Source organism: Triturus cristatus, chromosome 5_2 (genome assembly GCF_964204655.1).
Source record: "Triturus cristatus chromosome 5_2, aTriCri1.1, whole genome shotgun sequence".
NCBI lineage: Eukaryota > Metazoa > Chordata > Amphibia > Caudata > Salamandridae > Triturus > Triturus cristatus.
The window spans coordinates 472,861,566-472,887,137 of record NC_140588.1 but is presented as its reverse complement, the minus strand read 5'-3'; the positions used below and the strand labels follow the sequence as shown (position 1 = coordinate 472,887,137).

The 25,572-nt window shown below is 46.5% G+C and overlaps 1 protein-coding gene across 1 annotated transcript in view; it reads right to left on the bottom strand.

The window, feature by feature from the left end:
* Window positions 1–25,572, bottom strand: part of VPS41 (VPS41 subunit of HOPS complex) — an 828,363-nt gene that overhangs the window by 95,869 nt on the left and 706,922 nt on the right. The window contains exon 25 of the mRNA XM_085607440.1: window positions 22,553–22,689. Coding sequence (XP_085463566.1) covers window positions 22,553–22,689 — 137 coding nt within the window. The remainder of the gene's footprint in view (window positions 1–22,552; window positions 22,690–25,572) is intronic.

Genomic DNA, 25,572 nt, shown 5'->3' with positions numbered 1-25,572 from the left:
CAAGTGGGTTCTGTACGTCTGGGTCTGCAGATTTTGCAGCCTGCCTATGGCAGCCCCTATCCATTGCGGCACACAGACAAGAACACAGTCTGCACACTTCAGTTCATAGATATGACGATGCCCGATTCAGTACAGATCCCAGCTGCTGCAGGTGAACTGAAGCGGCATAACTAGGCAATCTCTGGGATCAGGCTGTCACCCCCATTCATCAGTTAGAGACACTCCCACACTTGCATCAAATAGGCTATGACCAATTTAACAATTCTAACATGAGGGTGCAATGAGGCAGGGTAGTGACAACTTTGTGATCCCTGGTTGATAGTCCTAATGTCACTTATTAGGTATGCATCATGGAAGAACTGAGCAGAAGTCCTCACTTCCACAGGAGCACAAGCATGACCCAGAAGTCACTGTTCACCATCTCTCGGCGATGCTGGGTGTCAAGGCCTGCACATCAACTTCTGGATTGAGGGATCAGCTGGGTCTAGGGAGAATCCGACACCTGATCACACTGGGGCCTGGCCCCAAGCTCACAACAAGCGCTGCAGTCAGTAAACAGGAGCCAAGTTATTACTGGCAGCATTACAACAATGCCCCTCAGATAGCTATTCTTTGTGGCGTGGACAGGATTTGGAAAGTATATCCCGAATGCCTGCATCCAATGAAGCTAATCCTCTGTAAGGCAGAATGTTGCAGGCACCCTCACTCCTTCTGGTTTTCCCTCTATTGGCCAGCCAGTTGAAACTTCGTCCCTCATGCCAGAGAGACTGGCAAAAGCATCCTGAAAGCGATCAGACTAGTTTCATCAGCCTACTGCCCCTAAGCCATGAGCACTAACTGAGGGGCAAGAGAAGATTGGCCCACCCTGATAAGTAGGTTCACCAATTTTCTGTCCAGCAAGTTGCCATGTAGTCTTCCTCACTATCAAGGCAGGAAGGCACTGAAACCGTGCCGAAATCATTTTCCTTGCAACTGACTTCCTGAATGTACAATGATGGCCCCAGTCAACACAGGATGGAGGTCAGTCAAACTCAACAGCGGAAATGGGTTTTCCACCATTTAGGCCCCAGGCTCTTCATCAATCGGTGAGGAGAAACGGACACAGGGCCAGATCTACTGTATGCCAGGCCACACTGCAGTTATTTGTTTTTTGCTCTTGGTTGAAAGAAATCTTGCCTTTTCAATATTTATGACGCATGATTCCTTTTGCGAAATTAGCCAACAAGATGGAAATACAGCGATGAAGCCTGCATGTTAGAGCACTCCTCCATCTCTGCGTTTGTAATGTGGCAAACCCTGACCCTTAAAGGGACACTGCTAAAGAGACATCAGGAGGAACATGCATTGTTCCATTGGACCACATGCTGACCCTCCCTAATGCCCAAAGATTTAAGTAGCACAGCAGGAGGTGTCCTTCATCGACAACTTCTACTGTCCATATAGTTACTGACTGACAGTACTTTGCAGCTGCTAGAATGGTCATAAACCAATGATACATTTCCTGGGAAGTGCAAGCAGCCACGGTCCGCAGGTAACAGCGGTGGGGCAGTGGGGCCGCATGGGGGTTGGGGAGGATTTTGAGGGACGATGCAGAGGGAAAATGAATTATTTATTTAATTTTCCCTCGGCATCGGCCCTTGAAATCCACCCCCTCACACGGCCCCACTGTCCAAACGCTGTTATCTGCACGGACCGTGGCTGAGTGCAAGGAAATGGGAAACACATTTTGCTGTAACCTTTTTCTTGGGATTGGCAAGCAACAGCAATAAAAATGTCTGCCAACTCATGTGCGGTTTTATTTTCATACATCGTGTTTTGACTTTTCACTCTCGCACTTCAGAAAGCAACACACCTCCACTGCACATTAATGCGCCATTTTTCATTTTAGTTTTGCTGGTTTTAGTAACTCAGACTGCTGGCACTTTTATTTCCCTTTCAACCATCACAATTACAATCCTGATCTTCATCTTTCCTTTTGGTTGCCTTTAGATTTTGCACACTTTGAGGTATGAATTGTTCTGGTTTGGAAACAGTAGGCTGCATGTGTCTTTTCATCATATCTCAAGCAAAGCCTTTTTTATGTCTCGGAGATTAAATGCTTCCTCCAATGTGTCCCGGAAGTGCGTGGTTGTCAGAAGTCATCATCTCAGGCCAGGTTTCGTGGATCTCTCACAGTGCGACCTTCCAACAAAACCAGGTCAACAGCATCCCAGCTACGACGGCTACTAGTTGGATAAGCAGCTCCTACTTCAGTTTCATACATGAGTGATTGCTTAATTTGCCTTCCAACAATTAATGAGACAAAGGTTTCCTCCAGTAAATGGTCACAAACTCAGCTGCTGATTGTGGGTTGAGGTTAAAGCAGGATGGAACGTAGTTCTTTGGTCATCTTGTCAATTCAACACTACCAGTGTGTGAGGTGTTCTAGATCAGGAACTGTCCTTGAAAGCGCAGAATAAATCAGTTGGCAGTAATTTCTTACATGTACTTCACTTACTGAGACTGATCTTGCCATTTCTTTTCAAAGAGTATGAGGCAAATGTAGTTTCCTCGAGTGTCTAATCTAGGCTTGACTAATGCAACATTACATATCTCGGTCTCCTGATTTACACTCCTGCCAAGCTGCAGTGAGTCCTATGCGGATCTTACTGCTGTGTATCTGCTCCGAATGGCATACAAGCTCGCACTGGCTGGTGATAGAACAAAGGGCAATGTTCAAGTGTCTAAGTTTGGTACACAAACCCATTCAAGTATACGACGCCTCTTGTCTGACAGAGTGATTTCCCACTATGGGACCTTAAAATCAGCTTCTCCTTCTAATCTTGCGGATTAGGAAGTATATGTGTGGCTACTGCCCTTTATTTCATTGGGCCGCAAGTTGTGAAACGATCGGCCTTTCCACATCTAACTGTGAAGCAGAAACTTTGCATCTAAATAAATCTCTAAAGACGTTTTTGTTTTTATTTTATTTTTTTCAATTTCGTTTCCATTCTATACTACTTGTCAATTCCATTTCAATTTTTCCGGCCAACATCGCTAGTGCGTTAAGAAGCCAATTGTTGGAAAACGCTTTTACAACAAGCAATTACAAATAAAATTAGACAAACTAACCCCCCTTCCTCCTTAGACAGAGGGTAGAGGAAATAGAGGGGGCACAGATTAAGGCGGACTTCCTCAGATTTACAAAGAGACCAATGGTATCTGCCGCTCCACCCTCCAGGTTTGATGAATGACTTGCCAAGGTAGACCTAGCTACTACTAAATTACTTTTTTATTGCAAAATGATGAATGTTCTGATTGAGAGTGACATATTTATACAACCAATTACAGCCACTTAATTGTTTCCTCTTATATGGAATGTGCATTAGGCTGCAATTGATTCGATTACCAGTATTACATTTGTACAAATTAAGAACCATGCATGAATACACCTGTAAAATATAATCCTGCCAGTTACTTAATATCAGCATATTAAAGGACACACTAAAGTACAAAGTTCAGGGAAGATTTTAAATATGGTGAGTAGATCAGAACAAAAAGCCAAACACGTGATATATAAAAATGCACTTTAAACAAAGTGCGTGCTCTCACGCTCTGTTCACTATCAGCCTCCAGTTGGGCGAGATCCCGGGGGCAGTGTTTTAATGGAGGGGGTGCACAGGGGCTCATTATGCCTGGATACCACCACCTCCTTGGTGCTTTTTCCACAATTAATGTGGGGGAGGCACTTCCCCGGGGCATATATTTTTATAAATGGGGTGGCCCTTGGACCCAGCCCCGGGGACCGCCACCTCCCCGGGGCTTTATGTACTAAGAATGCGAGGGGGCCGTGTGCCCCACCATCACCGCTACCTCCCCGGGCTTTATGTACTAAGAATGCAAGGGGGCTGTGTGCCCCACCATTGCAGCCCCGGGGTCCACCACCTCCCCGGGGCAAATATAAAGAAGGGAGGGGGGTGCGTTGCCCCCCTCATGGAGCCATACATGGCCCTGGGGACCACCACCCCCTAGGGCCGCATTCAGCAATGTCCCGGGGTGCCCACCCCGTGACATTTCAGTTTCAGTACTCCTGCCAAGCCATAGCAAACTCTGCTCCGCTTTCTGAAAGCAAGAGCACAAAATGGTGTCACTTGCACGAAGGGGAGCAGAAAAGCTTTTGGACAGAGGAAGCTGCATGGTAGCAGCTCCCTCTGTCCAAAAGCAATGCCTGCTCCTGCAGGACGTGGGGAGCCGTCAGGAACTGCAGGGGCTTCAGGCTCCCCCTACAGTCCCCAACGAAAATGACTGGGTGCCCTGCGTGGGACCAGGGCACCCAGTAGAGAGGCCTGGCCCTGGGGGATGGGGTCCCCAGGGCCCAAATTGTCCCGGTAAAGGGGCCGCGTGGCCCAGGTCCCAGCTGATGGGGTTCCCAGGGCTAAAATCGGCCCAGGAGGTAATGGAAAAAAAGCCCTTCGAAATTCACGGACAAAAACAAAGGTGACAGGGACGTTATAGTTAGGCTCAGGTTTCAATCGTACAAAACCAGTGAAATTTTGCCGTTATAGTTAGTGAGCCAACTATAACTCGCACCCCTGCAATGCACTTCCCCGGGGCATATATTTTTATAAATGGGGTGGCCCTTGGACCCAGCCCCGGGGACCGCCACCTCCCCGGGGCTTTATGTACTAAGAATGCGAGGGGGCCGTGTGCCCCACCATCACCGCTACCTCCCCGGGCTTTATGTACTAAGAATGCAAGGGGGCTGTGTGCCCCACCATTGCAGCCCCGGGGTCCACCACCTCCCCGGGGCAAATATAAAGAAGGGAGGGGGGTGCGTTGCCCCCCTCATGGAGCCATACATGGCCCTGGGGACCACCACCCCCTAGGGCCGCATTCAGCAATGTCCCGGGGTGCCCACCCCGTGACATTTCAGTTTCAGTACTCCTGCCAAGCCATAGCAAACTCTGCTCCGCTTTCTGAAAGCAAGAGCACAAAATGGTGTCACTTGCACGAAGGGGAGCAGAAAAGCTTTTGGACAGAGGAAGCTGCATGGTAGCAGCTCCCTCTGTCCAAAAGCAATGCCTGCTCCTGCAGGACGTGGGGAGCCGTCAGGAACTGCAGGGGCTTCAGGCTCCCCCTACAGTCCCCAACGAAAATGACTGGGTGCCCTGCGTGGGACCAGGGCACCCAGTAGAGAGGCCTGGCCCTGGGGGATGGGGTCCCCAGGGCCCAAATTGTCCCGGTAAAGGGGCCGCGTGGCCCAGGTCCCAGCTGATGGGGTTCCCAGGGCTAAAATCGGCCCAGGAGGTAATGGAAAAAAAGCCCTTCGAAATTCACGGACAAAAACAAAGGTGACAGGGACGTTATAGTTAGGCTCAGGTTTCAATCGTACAAAACCAGTGAAATTTTGCCGTTATAGTTAGTGAGCCAACTATAACTCGCACCCCTGCAATGCACTGCTTATGATCGCACATATTACATCACACATGACATGGTCAGTAACATCACTCATGACATCACTGATGACATCTCAAATTACATCAATGATGACATCTACAGAATCTCTGATGCACCCACTCAAACCCCCATATAACCTTTCATACTCCCATTCCAATTTCCACACTAACATTCTCAAACCCATGAATGGGCGTGTCAAACCCATTCACACACTCATACCAGTACTTACACGGCCACTCACGGATTCATAGATCAACACACACATCCACTCACTCATCTATACAGCAATTGACATATCCACTCATACACCCATCCAGCCACTCACACACTGAGCCAGTCACCCATAGAGCTACTCACACACCTACTTATCCACCCATAAAATCACACAGCCACTTACTCACCCATACAGTTAAACACACACTCACTCAATTACTCATACAAATATTAACACGTACTAACTTACCCATACAGTCACTGACACAAGCACACACTCACCCACACAGACACTTGCACAATCACTCACCCACCCATACAGCCGCTCACATACCCCATCACTCACCTATACTGCTTTCACATACCCCGTTACTCACCCCTATTCCACTGACACATGCACTCATTCACTGTGACAGCCATATACCCACACTCACCTATGCAATCACTAACCCATACCGTCACTGACTCACTCATCCATCCAAGCAGTCAGACACCCCCCCCATCCACCCACATAAGACAATGAGAAACCCATAGAGGTACTCAGACAACCAATCACTCACACACCCATACAGCCACTTAGACACTAACTGTCAGACAGATACAGACATTCACACAACCAGTCACTCACCCATTCATTCACTGAGACAACTCATCACTCACTTATACAGTCAGTCACGCACCCAATGAATTATCCAAACAGGCGCTCCTACACCCACTGATCCACCAATACACCTTGTTATATATATTTAACACACCTTAACTTTTAAAAAACACTCACAGTCACTGGATGATGTCATCTGCTATGTCACCAGTGATGTCACTGACCATGTCATGAGTGATGTAATATGTGAGGTCATAAGCAGTGCATTGCGGGGGTGCAAGTTATAGTTAGCTCACTAACTAGAACAGCTGAATTTCATTGGTTTTGTAGGAGAGAAACCTGAGCCTAACTGTAATGTCCCCGTAAACTTAGTTTTTTTATGTGAATATATATATATATATATATATATATATATATATATATATATATATATATATATATATATATTGCTTCATTTCCAATCCAGTGCGAATAATCTACCAAACAAAACAGGACACGGACCACAGATAAGTGCAGAATTATATAGTTTACTCCTTCGTTGCCATGACGCGTTTCAGCTCGTCAAAAGCCTTGTTCACATGATATATATATATGTTTATGCAAAGAGGTCCTTCAATGTGGTGCGCTCTAGCAGCTGCTGCGGCATTTAGGGGAAAAGACCAAACACCCTTCATAGTACTACTTGTCAAAGAGATGGTGCCACACTCCCAGGAGTTTCATTAAAACAAATTATTCCAGAAAACAGCTATATTCCAGCTTGTCTTCAGAGGTCCATGACTCGTTTCGACTTCCATCTTTCTCAAATGGCTGTAGCTCTCATCTGTTTCTAATACCATCCTTATACTTTTGTGCAAACCATTGTGGGAAATGCAGTCTGTTTAATAGTCGGTATGTAAACATTTTCTTCTATATATTATTAATTGCTAAGTGCTGTATTCAAACATTGAATAATATACTGTTCCTTAAGCATTCCCAACAATGTATTTCCTCTATTTGGGCAATGTTTCTGTAAGTTTACTAACTCCTGGGCCCTTTCTCCTCCACAGTGGAGATATATATATCCATAAAAGCCCACTCCATTCAGAACAGGTAGAGGCCACTCGGGGGAAGCGTTCGAAGATCTTTAATTAGAATAGCTTGTGCATAATGCATTTCAACCTTTCGGCCTTCTTCAGATGCCGCTGTGTGCAAAGAATAACTCCACCGACACCTTTAAATGTCCAGAGTCTCTTCCATTGGCAGAAATCCGCTGACCTAAGGTCACATAATCACAACTCCTCTGCAGTTCTGCCACAATTACAGCTCCCAGAATGCTGTATAACCGGGTAAGTGTCGCTTGGGAGTGACTAAATGTGATTAACCCCTATGGTATTATATCTATATATTATATATATATATTATATATTTGTTTGTAAACCTTCTACAGCATTAGTTACTTGCACATAGCTGCGTGCCACATTATCACTATAGTGACCCATTTCTACCTGCAGACTTACAGGGCAGCATGAGAGTGTAAAGTAGCCTGTGCAAGGCAATTTAAGGAGTGACTCAACACGTCCATATGTGAAAAAAGTTATGTTGTCTATGCCTTTGTGTTACATTTTCCTGTTGCAACTGGCCAACTAATTTATTCATAACCTCTGTTATAGAGTGCACTTTTTCACCCAAGGACTTATGAGATTCTTCTATAGTTGTTGATAGACGTTGTAAGCTACTAATGATTTTTCGTTCTAGTCCAGATATTCTTTTGTTCATGAGTCTTATTTGTTTGTGTTGTAGGTGCTGTACCTTCAACATTGAGGCTTCTATATCTCCAAACAACTGTGTGTCCTTGCCCATATTCTGTTTGGACACAGATCTTGGAATAACTTGACTGACAACACTATGATGTCAGACTCGATTTCTTCTGTGCAGTTGTCTGCACCTCACTGCAGTTTCTTCTAAATCATTTGGACTCCCTGCATCCTCAGGTTCTTCAACAGCCAGCGTGTAACTGTTATGTTCTGGAGTGGAACATTGCCTCTGGGAGGGTCTTTTTAGAATATCGGATCATTTCCTCCTTCCATCTACATTTTAGAATCTTCCAGCCCCTCTACTTCAGACTCATGATTTGTTTGTGCTTGGATATCGGTTTAGAAATGCAACGTAAAAATTATTTGTAAAATAAATAGTAGTTATGTATACCTTTATTTGTCTAACTTAATTTACGATAAGTCTGCTTTGTGCTTCATATGTTTATAATGGAGTACTATATATCACACAATGCACTACAAGGGTAAACTTAACCCTTCTAATGAGGTTTTAAAGATATTATATAGTGCATAAGGAGTTACCAAGCTTAACAAGATTACAATGTTAATTGAAACATTTCTCTAAATATGTTATAGCAACACTGTAAGTGTGAGTCCCTCCTTTGAATGTAGCAGGAGCCTCAGAGGTGTCTATATTGCTGAGGCCAGACACAGTTTGTGGCCTCAGGGAGGACTATCATTTACTCAAGAGGTGTCGGAGGTGGTTGAGTTGGAGCGCCTCCGCTTGTTGCACAGGCATCATTTCTACATGTTGCCAACTACTCTTTGGTTGTGGATCGGAGCTCATTGCAACTTTTCCTGAGCATGTCTATTGATCTCTTTGTGACCATCACAGAGTTAAACCACTCCTGTATATTGAGCCACATATTTTCCTTCAGTGACTCTTTTGCAGAGAGTGACGTTTTGCCAAACAAGGCATCCTGATGGGATACACACGCTTCTGCTAATATATTTTACTATTGATAAAGTCAATGCCAATGTTTATAATGATACACTTGCATATACAAGCAAAATCACATCACTATAGTCAAAGTCGCATGCCATGAACTCTCCATCAACCCCGACTCAGAAATATGTGGTCAGGCAGGCTCTGTGACCTAGGCCTGAGGTTACTGACTTATAGATCAGGAGTGGGGTGGCACGTAGCCGGAAAACAAACACGTGAATAGGAAACTCAGGTCAATCACCCAGATAAGCACAGGAACACCACAATGGTCCAGGGACATTGGCTCCAATAAAGCACAAATGGCCAGATGGGTGCGCGCATTGTCAAAACATCATAAAGTCAGATGTCACACGAAGTTAGCACAGCACACACAGTACACACAGCGATCTCGCGCCCCCTCATGCCGGACATATGACACGTTACACAGTGGCCCCCATTGTGTCCAAGCAAGGTCGTGGCTCACCTGAATTTATCAGGGGCCTTATTTATGACTCCACCGAGAAGGCCCACAGTCTTTTACCAAAATAGGGATCTTTGGAAGTACTTTATGACACCCAAAAACTGTATGAAAACTCGTTCAGATTGATTGTACTTTGAGACAGTCCTCAGACCCGCTTCTGTTAACTGTGCTCCCGGACAAAGTATTTAATTAAACCAAAAGTTCTTGTTTTGTTTTTTCACGGTAAATTCATATTCAAGCAACATTTTGGGAAGCCATCCAGGAGAGATTGGTACCTCGGACCTGACTGCAGCCAAAGGAAAGGGACCGCCCCTGGACAGATTCACATCTGCGCAGCAAGGAAGGTGAACAGATGCTGCAATTGATTGGAAGTTCTGCTGAATCAGCGGGGGCGGAGGTCCATCCTGAAGAGGCCACTAGAGGGTAAGAGACCACATCTGATCCTTAGTCCCCAGCATTTGGCATATGGCAAACTAAGAAGAAGTGCAAAAATGTAACCTGAGCGCCCTGCCACTGACAGAAATCAATATGGCAACAATGGGGCGACCCTGTGTCCCTCAGAACCTGGGTATGTATATAATAAGCTACAATGGTTCTGTCGGGGAGAACCCAATTGCTTTGAAAAAAATACAATTGAAAAGGAACAGGAAAACCTGCTTGATCCCTATTAAATAAGTATGAAAAGTATAGCATTTACTTTGGTAAAATCATTGTAGCCTATTATATACTGACAAAAGTCAGGCATGTTACCTATTGTCTGAACTGAGTAGTCGCAAGGCGGCCTCAGGGTCGTTCCCACAGAGGTCACCTTTTTCAATAGTCAGCATCCTAGTAAGGGTGAATAGTCCAGCACAGATGGTACGCTTGTCCCCTGGGTGTGATCGAGGGTTGAGCCCTCACCGCTTGGACCATTAGGCGTAACACAGACGGTGCGCATGGGCCCTGGGTGTGATATAGGGCAGGCACCACAATAAAAAAGTTTTCTATAAAGGGTTTTCTAAGTGCTACCGGTTTCTTAACACTGTTGGTATCTGAAAGAAGTGAGTGGTGTTGTTCGTTTCGACTGCTGGTCGTGACACAGATGGTACGCTAAGTCCCCGGGTGTGAAAAAGGAAGCTATTTGGACGTTAGGGAAAAAGATTTGGGTCTGGGAGATAAGGTGTAGCTTGTGTTTGGCCATGAGAGGCCTGGTAATCTTCCATTTATTCCTTTTCTCTGTGAAAATGTTTTAATTTTCTTTGTCCTGGAGCCGATATTGACAGACTATCGGGCTCACTCAGTCCTGTGTACCGCACTGGTCTTCCCCTGGTCACAGGATAGCATGCACTAGGAGTGGGCTAAGGTATTTTTTGACAAAGTTATAATTTTTTCTCTGTCAGGTTTTTTTTCTTATTGTAGTATTGAAGTTGATGCAAGGTCTATTTGATGTTGTTTAATGCCGTGGCGCTGCTGAATTTTTGCGACTGTATTTTATGTTGAGTATTGTGTTTCGTCGATGTCAGTGTGCTATATGAAGGCGTTGTTATTTCTCACAATCGATATTTCATACCAATGTAAAGTCTGCTATTTGCTGCCAAATATCATGACATTTTAACAATTGCACTTTCTTCTAGGTTTTGACCCTTCATATGCATTGCTATTTGTGTTTGTGAAATGTTCATATTTTTGCATCTGCAAACAGCGTTGAGCTCATAGTGAGTAGTTAGAACCAGCAGTCTCAGTGTATAATATTTCCCCATGGCAAGAGCACAGCTTAAAGGTTACCTAAAACCAGAAAAAATAGGGTATCTGTCCCTTAAAAAGTACCCAACTTATTATGGAGTTGCCACTAAAACACATGCAAACTAGGTTCCCCAAATGGGCTAAAAGACTTAGCAAGCATCGCCACGAATGGCACACACACACTAAGGTACACGAGTTTTCCTGGTCAAAGGAGGGAACCTTCGACACTAACATAATCGAGCACATGAGGAAACACAAATGGACCAAATACACAGGACAGAAGAAGGACAGGAGACAGGCACTATTAGACCTGTGGGTCATCTACGAGGAGGCGCAGACTGACAATCCTATCCCACAGGCAATAACGAAGGCATCTGCATCTCCTCTGCCATATGCAGGTATGGAGGTGCTCTATCCGATTCCAGCTATGCCCGCATTAGTATGCACCAACCCACCAGTTGACGGAGCCAGCGGATACCCTACTGAACAATGAACTGATAGGTCCAGGCAAGAGAATCTAACAGGCCAGCAGGCCCGTGCTAACCCAGCACCACCCCAGTCCAGTGAAAGCTCCCCGAAGTTCGACCCCCCATCTGTCGCTTTCAGCCCACCGAACAATAGGGAGATTCATAGCGGTAGCTAGCGGGGATTAGGAGAGGGGTTCCAGTCCTCTGGGATCTAATGACAAGGGTAGGCACTGCAGGGCCCGAGCACATAACAATTATAGGCTAACCCAAAGGAGATTGTAGCGAGAGATAAAAGGAGAAATGTTTGAACGCCCGTTCTGCGACTTGCTAGCAGACTGGCCTAAGGAGGGGAACCAATTTGACCGGTCCTAGTCCAGAGGAGTGTCATTTGAGCCAGAGGACATGGCTATGGCAGAGGATTACATCAGATATATAAGAGGGGTAATCCCGATTGGAATTTCCCCTACACGCAGCAATGCCACATAAGGTGGGAGAAGGCTAGTTCAGGAAAGAAGGGAAAGAAGGGAAAAGAGAGATAATAGGAAGCAGGATGCCACTGTGAAACACCAGAACTGTGAGCAGGTAGTCCTGGTCAGAACAGCTGTGGCCGCAATGGCGCTGAAGGCGGCAGCATGAATGAGGGTGCCGCCACAGAGGTTCAGGAAGGATAAAGCACGTAGTAGCAGGATTCGAGGAAGTATAATAGAGAACTTCCAAAGCTGGAACAGGGCCAAAATCCCCCCCCCCCACTGCTCCCAGAGCTAGATAAGCCGCAGGGACAACATGGGTCAGTCCTGCACCCTATGGATGACACACACACCCAATCTGTCACCTGCCCCGCGCTGTCAGTGGCCCAACATTCTGAGGAAGAACCCACCGTGACAGTGTTGGTAAACAACATGCCTTACAGCTTCCTAATTGGCACAGGAGCAACAAATTCATGTCCGAAGGAAAGGGTTGTTCCCCCTATCCAAAGACTCCATGGACACGCAGGGGTTCTTGGGCACGGTTATTAGTGTCCCCTTTACAAAACCCCTAGAGATAGATGTCGGAGGCCACCGTGTAAAAGGACAGCTTCTAGATCACCCTCATCCCCAACTAATCTCCTAGGAAGAGACTTAATGGGCAAACTAAACATGACTATTTGTTTCTCAGAAGATGGGACAATGACCTTCTCAACCCCTGGAGTCACCCCCATCAAGACTCATGTCCATAATCCGCCCACATCGCACAGACAGGCTGATAAGAGCGACCCCCACCGACCTGACCGCCTTCGCTAACGTTGCCCTCACAGTCATTGGAAATACCCTGGAGCAACAGCTGCCCCACAAATTTGTGTTCTGCCGGGAGGGTCACCATGATATGGAACCATGACAGGAGGTGCTATTTTGCTTGGAAAGCATAGAAGTGCAGCCGAAATACGAGGTCCTGCTGGCCACCGAGCAAGCTATCGCAATGTGGGCATGTATCATCTTTATTATGATTGGTCACAGTATACAGGAGGTAACCGATGACCAGCTGTTTGTTGAATGTCCAGTGGTCTCAGAAATCATCTTCGCTGACTCAGTCACGGTTAGGGTGGTACTGCAGAATGGGGCACCATTGCCCATGGCGGTATTAACAACTTGACAGGAGCAAGACTTGTCAGCAGTACTGCCACAATTATGGGCAGGGGGACCCTATAATGTGGGGTTCATCAATACCGCTGAACCAGTAAGGATAACACTCCAAGAAGGGGCCATCCTACCCCAGGTGCACCAGTACCCGCTCTCCAAAGAAGCAGATGACGGTATAGCACGCACCATCCAAGTACTAGTTGATCAGGAGGTCCTCCACGAAGGGGTCTCCCACTGCAATATACAGATCTTCCTGGTCAAAAAGAGTAAGGGAGGGAACTGGCGCCTGGTGCAAGACCTGTACCTCCTCAGTGACATTGTGGTCCCGGAATTCCTGTAGTGTCATATCCCTCCATTATATTAACTAACATACCTGCAGATGCCTGCTATTTTTCAGTGATAGACATGAGAACACGTTCTTTAGCATTCTGCTGCACCCCAGCAGTCTGTACCTGAACGCGTTCACTTTCCGAGGGGTTCAGCTGCTATATCGAAGTCCCCCAGGATTTTCAATCAAATACTGAGGACGGACCTCGCTGGCTTTCGATTAAACAGCACTCTGATAGAGTATGCGGATATCAGCATGATATGCAGTCCCTCTGAGGACCTGTGTCATCAGGACACGATAACCCCCCTGACTGCTCTTGCTGATAGAGGGTACAAAGTAGAGAAGGGGAAAATACAGTATGTACAACAGGAGCTTAATTACCTGGGCCAACTGATCTCAGCAGCCGATCAGCAGATCATGCTCAAACACACGGACTCTATCAGGACTATGCCATCACCAAAACCGAAAAAGAGTATGCAAATGTTTTGAGGACTATGCAACTACATCCAGCAGTGAGTCTTTGACTACAGTACGCTCGTTGCCCCCTTAATCGAGGCCATGAAAAAGGCAAAAGCTGGCCACAAGGAGCTAGTGTGGATGCCTGCGAAGCACAATGCCTTCAGCAAACTCAAAACAGAAATAACACACTGCCGTGTGCTAGGAACAATGAACTATGGGAAGGAATACTTGTTATTTAGCCACAGCGACTGGTGAGGCAAGTCAGCGGTTCTGACTAAGAAGTATCCCCTGGGGCTTAAACCTCTTGCATACTACAGCTAGTCTCTTGGACTCAGTCATGCAGGGTAATTTCCCATTCGAACAAGCGCTAGCAGCAACCTTTGCCGTTGACAAAAGCACCTCCATTTGTGATGGGTGCACTGCTGACACTATATGCAGAACACTCAGTGTTTGCGATTATACAAAAGAGCACGCTGACTACAGAACAAATTCATGTTATGAACTGATGCTCTCCAGGCCATCATTAAAAATAATACGGTGCCATCTAGTAAACCCAGCCACCTTCCCAGCTAACGAGGCTCAGGAGGAAAAGGAGATCCATGAATGTGGCACTCACACCCCTGAGGGGATCAGCCAGGCAGAGGAGGATCACATCGTGGACAGTAAAGCATTGTTCATCTACGGTTCCTCCATGATAGACCAAGAGATCGGAGTAAGACACACGGGGGCAGCAATAGTGATGGCCCATAGCTACGCACCCTCAAAAAGACTGCAAGTCACCACACAGCTTACTCTCCTCCCCCCACCTTTCAGCACAGGTAGCAAAGCTGACAGCACTAATCGAAGCCCTTACCTAAAGCATGGGAAAAGCAGTAACAATCTACTCAGATTCAGCCTGTCACCACCATGGTGCACTCTAGCATACTAGCATAGGAAGGTGGAAACGGCGAGGGTTCCTGAAATCACAAGCACACCAGCTGTGCACAAGAACCCCCTAGAATTACTAATCAATTAATTAACCTTACCTAAAAGCATGCCTGTGGTAAAGTGCACCGCCCACACTGGGGGCAAGGGTTTCATATTCTGGGTTAAGGCATTAGTAGACCAATTTGCGAAAAGGGCAGCTAATGGAACGTTCAAAGATACGTGTGCTTTCTTTACAACAAGCACCAGAAATTAAACCCCTGCAAAACAAGCCTAATATAGAAACAGCAGGGTTGTACTTGAGGGAGTTGCAGGAAACAGAATTGCCTGACGAAAAAGAGCAATGGGTGGCCAGGGGCTGCACTCAGACTGCACAAGACCTCATATACAGACATACACCCACAGGGAAACCCGCCATGTCTCAGAACCTAGTCCACATAGCGTTGTTCCAATTGCACTTAACAGCACATACAGCAAAAGACAACATGATAGCAGAACTACAAAACAACTGGTTTATCCCCAACCTTGCCAAAACCATGATTGTGTTTAAACAGATACACCCTCTGCCAATTATACTCACCCAAACCTACACTCAAGGTCGTGTCATCAGATATTCCAAGACCAGCGGAGCCTTTCAGGGCATTACACATCGATGTTGTTGACATGACTGATCGAAGTGCTAACTACAGATACATGAATGTAGTTGTCTGCCCCTACTCTAAGTGGATTGAAGCCGGTCCTTGTGTGCACTGTGATGCCAAGGCAGCGGCGGTGTTAGTTGCGAATGAAGTAATACCCAGATGCGAGGACCAGACATCATCTGGTCAGACAACGGAAAGCACTTTGTCAACTCCATGTTAAATCACATCTTCTCCCTTTTTGGAATAACATATAAACTTGCCATGGTGTATCACCCCAAAAGCAACGGCATCATTGAGACACTCGAACACCTGTTGAAAAATAAAAGAAGCAAAATTTGCGCCAGCCTTATTAAGAAATGGCTTCACTGTCAGCCCCTAGCCTTGTTTGTGCTCAGAAACACGCCCATTAATGATCACGACCTCAGAGCACACCAAATCGCGACTGGTAGATTGGTGGGGACACCTATCCCAAAAACCAGGACCAAAGTGAGCTTCAAGGCTAGCTCTTTGCATTTGGGGACAACTTGCATGTGTTTTTCTCTGAATTAACCATAACACCAAGATTCCTATCTAAGCAGCTCCACCAGCGGAACTCCAAGTGCACCAACACCAAGCTACCATCCCAAGCACCTCAATCTGGACAGGAAGTCTACATTTGCATCTTTGTAAGGAAGTGGAAGCAAGCCAAGTTTGAAGGGCCCTACCGAGTAGTCTTCACAACACCAACCACCCTCAAGGTGGAAGGGAAAAATTAGTGGGTCCACCTCTTTGGCGTGGGGCTGAAACCTTCCACGGTAACCCTTCCCCCATGAACTGCACCGTGAACTTCTTATCTTGAACTTTTTGTTTTTAACTTTCCAGTCAATAACCCCCAATCACTAGAGGACTACAAGACATCTCCCCTGGATTCAAGCCCAAGAAGTTCAATAAGTTATATATTGTGCACTTCTATGTACCCTCTGTTTACTATGGGTGTTTTTGCATCCATTCATCACCAAAGTACTGACAAGTCAAATGGAGTCCACCCCGAAGCTATCACCCTACTTGCTTAGGGACATCTCCCATATAACTCACAATTACACCAAACCCAATACTAGCATTCCACACACACTACACAGCGCCCTCTTACATAACACATAGTATCAGCACATGACTGTGGTCGGCTCCAAGACAACAGCCAGGTCATGTTACGTCTGTTTGCTGATCCCACATGCAGTAGGCACAGACAGTCTTTACTTCTCCCAAGAGGTAGCCCTCGAAAAAGCAAAATGCCTTCCCCACCTATACTTATGTAGGATTAGGGCAAGATACAACCCAACAGAGTAGAACCCCAAAGAGTAGTAGTGATTCTGACCCAATATGAGACCCACAGCATTGTACCTTTTCACCGATTCTAAAGACATTCAGACTGAGCTAGATGCACGGGAGGGGCACCATAGGGGAGGATACTGTTTGGCTCCAAGACTTTCCTGAGAAGAGATTTTTGAAGGTAGGAAAACCACCACACCAATGCACAAATACATCGGCTCCCGCTTCCATCTGTGGTCCTAGGGTGGTTTAGGGCTGCCTTCTTTAATAACTAATGGAATCCAGACATGGAGTTCCAGTTTAGGGCCGTCCACCTTGATGATACAAAGGAAAACAAGCCTTGTAGGGGAAGGGGGGGGGGGGGTTGTACCACTGCATAGATAACCCATGTCAGGAAATTTGAGATACTGAGGTGAATAGATATAAGTGGTTAGAAGGGAAGGTGGCCACCTCTAATTGTACGGACACTTACACTGTATTATTTGTGTTTCAGAGGTAAAGGAACCATTCCACTGGGAATAGATGGAACATGTGGCACAATACTGCGCATTCCGGATATGAAATGGGGCACCTCCACGCTGATGGATACCTGCAGGCAATCGGGTGTGTATGCCTACACTCAGCTCGTCCCCGGATGACTCTGGTCATTCCTTGAGAAAATCTGTCAGAGTTGCACCAATATCCGCTAAAGAAGAAGGTGACTCTGTTGCATCAGGCTCGAGAAAAAAGAACTGCTATTTTGGTTGGGATCAGTACAGGGACATTCCGGAAGAATTCAGACTGTTTTCTGACACACAAGCAAACGCAGGAGGGTCCATACCCATCTTCACAGTGCAGGCCAAAGCGGACCCCCACTGGTTACAAATAACCAGGTGGGAAATGCTCAAGATGATGATCAGCACTAAGCTCAACCCTAATGCAATCAAGGAAGAACGAAGAGCCTACCACCTCATGGTGATGCAACATCGATATGTGTCGGACTTAATGACCGCATTGGAAGGAGGGACGTGTGCCAAGATCGAAGCGTCCTGCCGCACGTTTTTCTCAGGCAATGATCTAGACAACGGGACTTTGACTCTTGCCATCCAAGCGTTGCATCATTTACAAAGAGACATGCATGAGGAGGGAGGTGCCCCCGAGCAGGAATGGTACTTGAACTGGTTTTCCTGGCTCCTCCGCTGGCTGTTCGGACTGTGCACGACATTGTTGCCTGTTTTCACATTCCTAAAGTTTTCTGTGGTTTCTTGCAATTGGGGGTTTCCTGCTGTACAAACGCAGTCCTCAAATTGGGTAGAATGCAAGTAACTAGGAAGATAGTAATAGTCAAAGCTGAAGAACAACAAATCTGCAATAATGTGACTGTCATGAAGTATGGGTTAGATAATGTAGTTGAAAATCCAACTACAGGGAGTAGTGTTAATACTTATAAAATTGATGCTAATGATTATAATTATACACTTGCAATTACGAGCAAAATCACATCACTATTGTCAAACTCAGCAGTCATGAACTCTCCATCAACCCGACTCAAAAATATGTGGTCAGGCAGTTTCTGCGACCTAGACCTGAGGTTACTGATTGACAGATCACAGGTGGGGTGGCACGTAGCCGGCAGACAAATGCCTGAACAGGAAACTCAGGTAAATCCTTGAGATAAGCACAGCAACACCACAATGGTCCAGGGATATAGGCCCCAATAAAGCACACAATGGCCAGAGGGGTGTGCGCATTCCCAAAACCCCATACAGTCATATGACACACAAAGTTAGGAACACATAGGTAATCAGGACACAGCACACACAGTACATGCAGTGATCACTTGCCCCTCAGGCCGGACATCTGGACACGTTACCCACTGGCCCCCACCCTGTCCACGCAAGGTCGAGGCCCACCTACATTTGTTCTCAGGGGCCTTATTTATGACTCCACAGACAAGACCTGCATACTTTTACAAAAAAAGGGATCATAGGAAGTACTTTATGACATCCAGAAACGGTTTAAAGACTCTGTCAGATTGATCTTACTTTGAGTTAGTCCTCAGACCCGCTTCTGTAACTGTGCTCCAGGCCGAAGTGTTTAATTAAACCAATTGTTCCTGTTTTGTTAAACACCTAGTCTTTTGTTGTTTCAAGGTAACTTAATATTCAAGCAACAATCTCTAACTCTTTCTCAGAAAATTGTAAGTTTCTTTTTCTCCCTCCATAAGCCTTCTCCTTCTCAGGTTCTGCCGAGACATATTGATGCTTTCCAAGAGTGGATAGCAGAGTTTGATGATGATTCAAATGTCAATTACTAGTCTCAATGCTTGGCAGTCTTCTTTTAGCCTGGTGCTACACTACTTCTTATTTGTCAAGTTATCACTTACTCCCAGAAAGGAACATTCTGTATTTGTGGCTCGATTTGCTATTTACAGAATCTGTAAATACAATTCCTAAAATTGGGAATGCAACTTGTACCGAATTGATACAGAGCTGTTAGAAATTGGGTTACTGCTTGGGGGTGTGGCAGGTGAAATGCTACTCAAGCAAGAACTACAATCTTTGCCAGGGTGAAACACAAGCAAACCCCAAATTAACCTGTGCCTAACCTCTGGAAGCTTTGCACAAAAGCAGCCAGGCTTACATTAGAGGCGATGCGTAAAGTCTGTATGCAGAACACAAACAGTAATAAAGTGAAAACACAGCACAAGAAAAATCCCACACCAACTTAGAAAATAGAGTAGCATTTACTGGACACCAAAATGACAAAAATCCAATCAGTAGAATCGGAGATATGCAATCTTAAAGATTTCAGTAAAAATAATGCCTATAAGCACAAAGCGCCAACTGTGGTTTTCAGGTCCCACTGGACCGGGAAGTCAAAAGTTCAGGCCGACCGCGACGGAGCGTGCACCAGATCCTGTGCGAGAATGCATAGTGCTGCCGAGGCAATGCAAGCTTCTGGTGGGAAGATGCTTCGCACAGTGGCTGTCATGGCAAGTTGGGAGGATTGATGCCAGGTCCTGCATTGTCGTCGCGGACACCTTTTACGAGGGGCTTGTAATGCGTCGGAGATGCGCTGCGCACCAGCTTGTTCTGAAGTTGTTGTACGTCTTGCGATGTGGAGTTCTGCGTCATGCCTAGGGTTGCCTTCAACGAGGGGCTTGCAGTGTGAAGACCTGCGTCGGGTATGCATTGCACAGAGGTTTCCAAGTGAAATACTAAGAGGTGATGTGTTGCACCATAGTTCTGATGTGGAGTTTTGGGATGCGATGCATAGCGCTGCATCAGTTTTGCAGGGACTACAGCTGGGCTGGAAGACCACCTTCAGGTCCACATCCAAGCGTACAGGACTGGGGTGGCATCACTTGGGATGGCAGGTCTCACAGCAGTCAGAGTCCATGTGCTGGGTCAAGGTTGGGTGGAGCCTTCTGTCCCTGAGGCGCTGATCAGCAGGCCAGCCAACTAGTCCTAGGAGTGACTCTAGTTGTTCTGAGTTCAAGTTGCAGGTCCAGTCCTTCTCACTCAGACAGGGGGACAGTAGGGCAGCAGAGTAGCAGTCCTTCTTGAAGCAAGGCATCACAGCAGTCCTTCTTTTGACTCTTTTACAGCTCCAGATGTGTACTGAAGAGTTGGGTCTGGGGGTCTAATATTTATACCTGGAGCCAACTTTTAAGTAGGAGAAGGCTACGGAGGGTTTCACCCCCAGAGGTACCTGGAATTTCCTGCCACCCTCTCCTGGCCCTCAGATTATCTGGGGTCACAATAGATTAGTGTCAAACCCTTTGTGAGTGTGCTCAGGCAGAGCCTTTGTGATGTGCCAGTGTGGTAAGTGACAGCTCCTCCCCCTCATCAATTCAGAAATGGCCCATCCAGCCAACACCTATGGCCCTTTGTTTCACTGTCTGGGAGCAATACACAAAAACCAACTGCCAGTTACATCTAGTCATGTGACCCTGTAAACAGACAGCAGGCACCAAATAGTTAGGACAAGTAAATGCCAACTTTCTAAAAGTGGCATTTTCAGAATTGAGAATTAAACTCCAACTGTACAATTGAAGAGAGCTTTAAATTACAATTCTTTAGACACCAAACTTGACATTCCTAACTGATCTCAATTGAAAGTGATAATTCATTAAAGGTAAAAATGTTACCTAATATTATCCTATGGGAGAGTTAGGCCTTGCAGTAGTGAAAAACGGATTATGAGTTTTCTACTATAGGACATGTAAAAGTTAAATGTACTTGCCCAACTTTTCAAATGCATTGCGCCCTGCCCTAAGGACTGTTTAGGGCCTACCCTAGGGGTGACTTACATGTATTAAAAAGGAAGGTTTAGGCCTGACAAAAGGTGTATCGTCAGGTCAAAATGCCAGTTTAAAAATGCACACACAGGTTGCAATGGCAGGCCTGAAGCATGTTTAAAGGGCTACTTAAGTGGGTGGCACAATCAATGCTGCCGGCCCACTAGTAGAATTTAATTTACAGGCCATGGGTATATGTAGTACCACTTTACAAAGGATTTACAAGGAAATAAATGTGTTAATTGGGTGGAAGCCAATGTTACCATGTTTAAAAGTGAGAGCACAAGCACTTTGGCACTGGTTAGCAGAGGTAAAGTGTGCTGTCCTAAAGCCAGCAAAAATGAAGTCCGCAAAAACAGGAGGCTTGAAGGCAAAAGGTTGGGGGTAAACTATGCCCAGGATGTAAGGTCCAAGAATACCGAATACAGTAATCTGCGATTCAGAAAGTATCGCAAATCACGAACCGGTATTCGTTTGCTTTGTACACCTGGCCCCCAGTGAACATATGATTTTGAGGGCGCTGACATCTGGTGCAGCTCTGTGCATACATTTTGTACTACTAATGAGTAACGTTTTATTCTGAATCAATAGGAAAACTATTTTCATCACTTGCACTATAGAGAATGCACTTGAGTCTCTGTTCTGTTTATCGACTTTGTGATAAGCATATATACAGGGGAATTGTGATGAGCAGCAGACAGAATGAAGGACTACTCTATTTTCAACACTATTTACAGAGCAGAGTACACTGAACTATAATCAGGGCCAGTGGAATTATGCGGCAGAGGAGGACCAAATTATGTGTTAGGGTTGACTACATTAATTGGTAGGAACAGGCACATTATGTGATCTGATGCTGCACATTTTGTGTTAGTATTAGCTAATTATTTTGGCATTTTTACAATGGTAATGTTTTATGAGCACCCCATTACTACCACTTTGACACCCAAATATAGAAATGAGCAAAAGTAAGGTGACCAGTCATCCTTTGCGGAGGGCCTTACACTGCGCGGCAACATGTGTTGCTGCGCTTTTAGTAACTTTTGATCCGTTTGAGCTGGAAACAATTTTTTTTTTACTGCTATCTGCAGATTATGTGGCAGATGATGGGTTATGAGACAAATCCATAATTATGTGGAACACGCTATAGCTGCAAAATCACATAATTCCAGTGGCCTTGTCTATAAGTAAGAAAATATTTTGCAGAATAATTTCTGTGTATGACAGTCTGATGTACTCAACTCAAAACCTTCTTGTGCACCATTTTAGTACCAAATAAACACATAAAAAACACTTTTTAAAAGTAAATTGTTTTTACACATCTCCTTTGAAACTTACTTGTAAATTGTAATCCTGCAGGATTTTTACCAATGAATCTCTTAAATTAGGAATTTCCATTCCCTCCTTGATGTGTCGAATCAGACGAATGGGGTCCACATGGGTTCCAATGTTGTTCAGTAAGCCAGTGATAAATGCTATAGAGGCAACCAAGAAAGACAACAACCAGTTACCACATGCACACTGCCTCATATACCTGTTTACCCCATGCAATAGGACAAAATAAAAATGCTTCAAATTAAATGTATTTTGACACAATTTAAGTTTTTGAAATTTGGTGTTGGGATTTTACATATGTTGGGCAAACATCATAGTGTTGTCAACTCCGTCATCGGACTTAAATGTCATTCAATCATAGCCCAGCTCCTTCTCTTCTGCTGACTTGTTGACCCCCTTATACATCACCCTTCTCATAGAATAGGATAATACAAGACATAGGAATCCATACATTAAAAAATAGGAACCTCACTGTTCTCAGTGACCTTGATTTATGTCTCGACCAATCCATAGCAACATTCAATCTCCAGGTGGTCAATATGATTCGTGAAAAGATCTCATTAAAAAACAGCTGCTGATTTGACCTATGCAAGATGATTTATGGCTGCTGTAGAGGGGGGGCTGGTGGACTGGCCTGCCCGCTGGCCCCCTGAACCAAGGTGGTGGTTTCCATGTCCACGGGCGCATGAATATTGGGAAACTTTCTGCGGCCTGTGGCTCTGGGCGGGACGTAGTGCGGCACCCCTTCCATAGCCACGAAAGGGGCAAAAAGCAGACTACGCTGGGCGAGTGGAGTTGCCCAAGGACTTGGCCGTAGCCTGTTAGTCCTTGAAATGCTCTAGAGCGTTGTCTGCTTTGTCGCCAAAAATGCAACGGCCATCAAAAGACATGTCCATGAGAGTATTCTGGATATTCCCAGAAAAGCCAGCCAACCTCATCCAGGTGTATGGTACACTTGGCCGCATCCCTCCTGGCAGCAACAGCCTGGGAGAGCACTGTCCGGGCCTCCTCCAGACACTGAGGCAGCACCTGCGCAACCGTGTCCCACACAGAGTAGGAATAACGGCCAAACAGACATGCAGTGCTTACCTACCGCAGTCCCAAGCTGGCGGAAGAAAAAATCTTCTTCCCAAGATGGTCCAGCTTCTTGGATTCCCTTTCCGGTGGAGCGGTAGGGAATGAGCTTTTGGAAGCGGAGTCTTGGACCACCAAGCTCTCAGGGGTGGGGTGTTGGGAGAGGAAAGTGGGGTCACCCGGAGCCGGGCGGTGGCATCGGGCAATCATCCTATCCACTGGAGCCCCCGTGTTGGACTTGGACCAGGTGACCAAAAGGATGTCGGTAAGGGCCTCATTAAACGGCAGCAGGGGCTCCGAAGAGCTCCCTGCCAGCTGAAGTACCTCTGTCAGGAGGTTAGTCCTGACCGCTACTGTAGGGAGATCGAGTTTGAGAGCCTCGGCCGCCCTATGCAATTCCACTGCATATGACGCTCCCTCCTCCGTAGCCACGGTAGGAGGAGACAACATGCCAAGGTCAAGGGAGTGTCTAGACCACTGGCATCCCCCAGTTCCTCTGTCCATGCTTGCTCCGAGTTGAGCTGGTTAGTTAAAGGGTCACCTGACCCCCTCCCATTCCTCCTCCTCATCCTCTGGGTACCAATCTGGCCGAAAAGGGACCCCAGGAGTGAACAGGTGCACAAACACCCCTCTTGGCGCCGGGTCCGACTCCGGGTCCACATCAGGAAGGCGGCTGGGGTCGATGCCGGTCGGGGGCACGACCGGCGTCGGTAGTGGAATCGGTGCCTGAGGATGCGGTGCTGGTGGAGGCGTAATAAGGTCAACCGGCGTCTATCCGAGTCCAGGGCTGGATCCAAGGGGGGCCTGCGGCACTGGGGCCGGAGCCGCCAGCAGAGAATGCCTAGGCCCCCCAACCGAGTCCGTGTGGCCCGAAGGCGTGCTGGCGGAGTCGGGCTGCCCAAAGATGGCGTGCATCGTGCAAAAAAATTTACGAAGCTAGGCAAGAGTTGCTCTAGATCCCGGGAAGGGAGGGAACCGCTGAGTCAATTATTCCGGCTCTGCGCACGGAGCCGCGGGAGGGGCACCGCCCGCATCCCTCCTCGCGTCAGCCGACGATGGGGAGAATCTGAAGAGCGACGATGCTTCTTCGACTTCTTCTTGTACTTCGACTTACCCGACCCAGAGTGCGAAGACTTGGACGAATGGTGATGGCTCCGCGACAGGTCCTTCGACCTCCATCATGACCGGGACCTCGGACGGAGCCGACTGCCAGCGCTCAAGAAGCTTTCGGAACTGCTTTCACAAAGCCTTCGGAGCCATGGACCGGCAGTCGGAGCACGACGTGGGATCGTGGTCGCGCTCCAGGCAAAAGAGGTACACGCGATGCGGATTCGTAACCAACAACAGTCGGGTACAGGAACTGCAGGCCTTGAAGCCGGATATCCCTTAGTGCACCAGGAGTCGTAGACTCAAAAAAGACATAGACAAAAGTCGCTCAAAAAGTTCAGTAAAAAAATGACTGGAGGTACCGCTCTCTCCGGATCTGCGCTGGCTGGAGCGGAAAAAGAAAGAACGGACGTCAGTGCTCGAGGGCGGCGTCTAAGTAGCTGGCGCAACGTCATCCTGGCGACCACGACGGCAACCACGGACGCGGAGCCGACCGACGCCACCTTCCGATGCGCAGAGGTACAGGGGTGATTACCCCTTACTGTTCTACATCTATGTGCGCCCTTTCATTAGGGCTCTCCATCAAATGGCAGATTCTTTCTATATGTACTCCTATGATGCCAACTTTGTCTTTAGCCTTAGGAAAGGGAATGACAAAAATATTTTCGCTGGCCCTGATTTAAAGAATTTTCTATGTCACATCAGGTGGTGTATGTAAAATTGTTTAGGGAAATTAATTATTAAAATACAGAGCCACAATAGACTCTCTACAGATCGAAGAATCTGAGGAGGACTTGATGAAGGACATACAAAGGATCCACAGGGACCCTTTTAGGAAACAC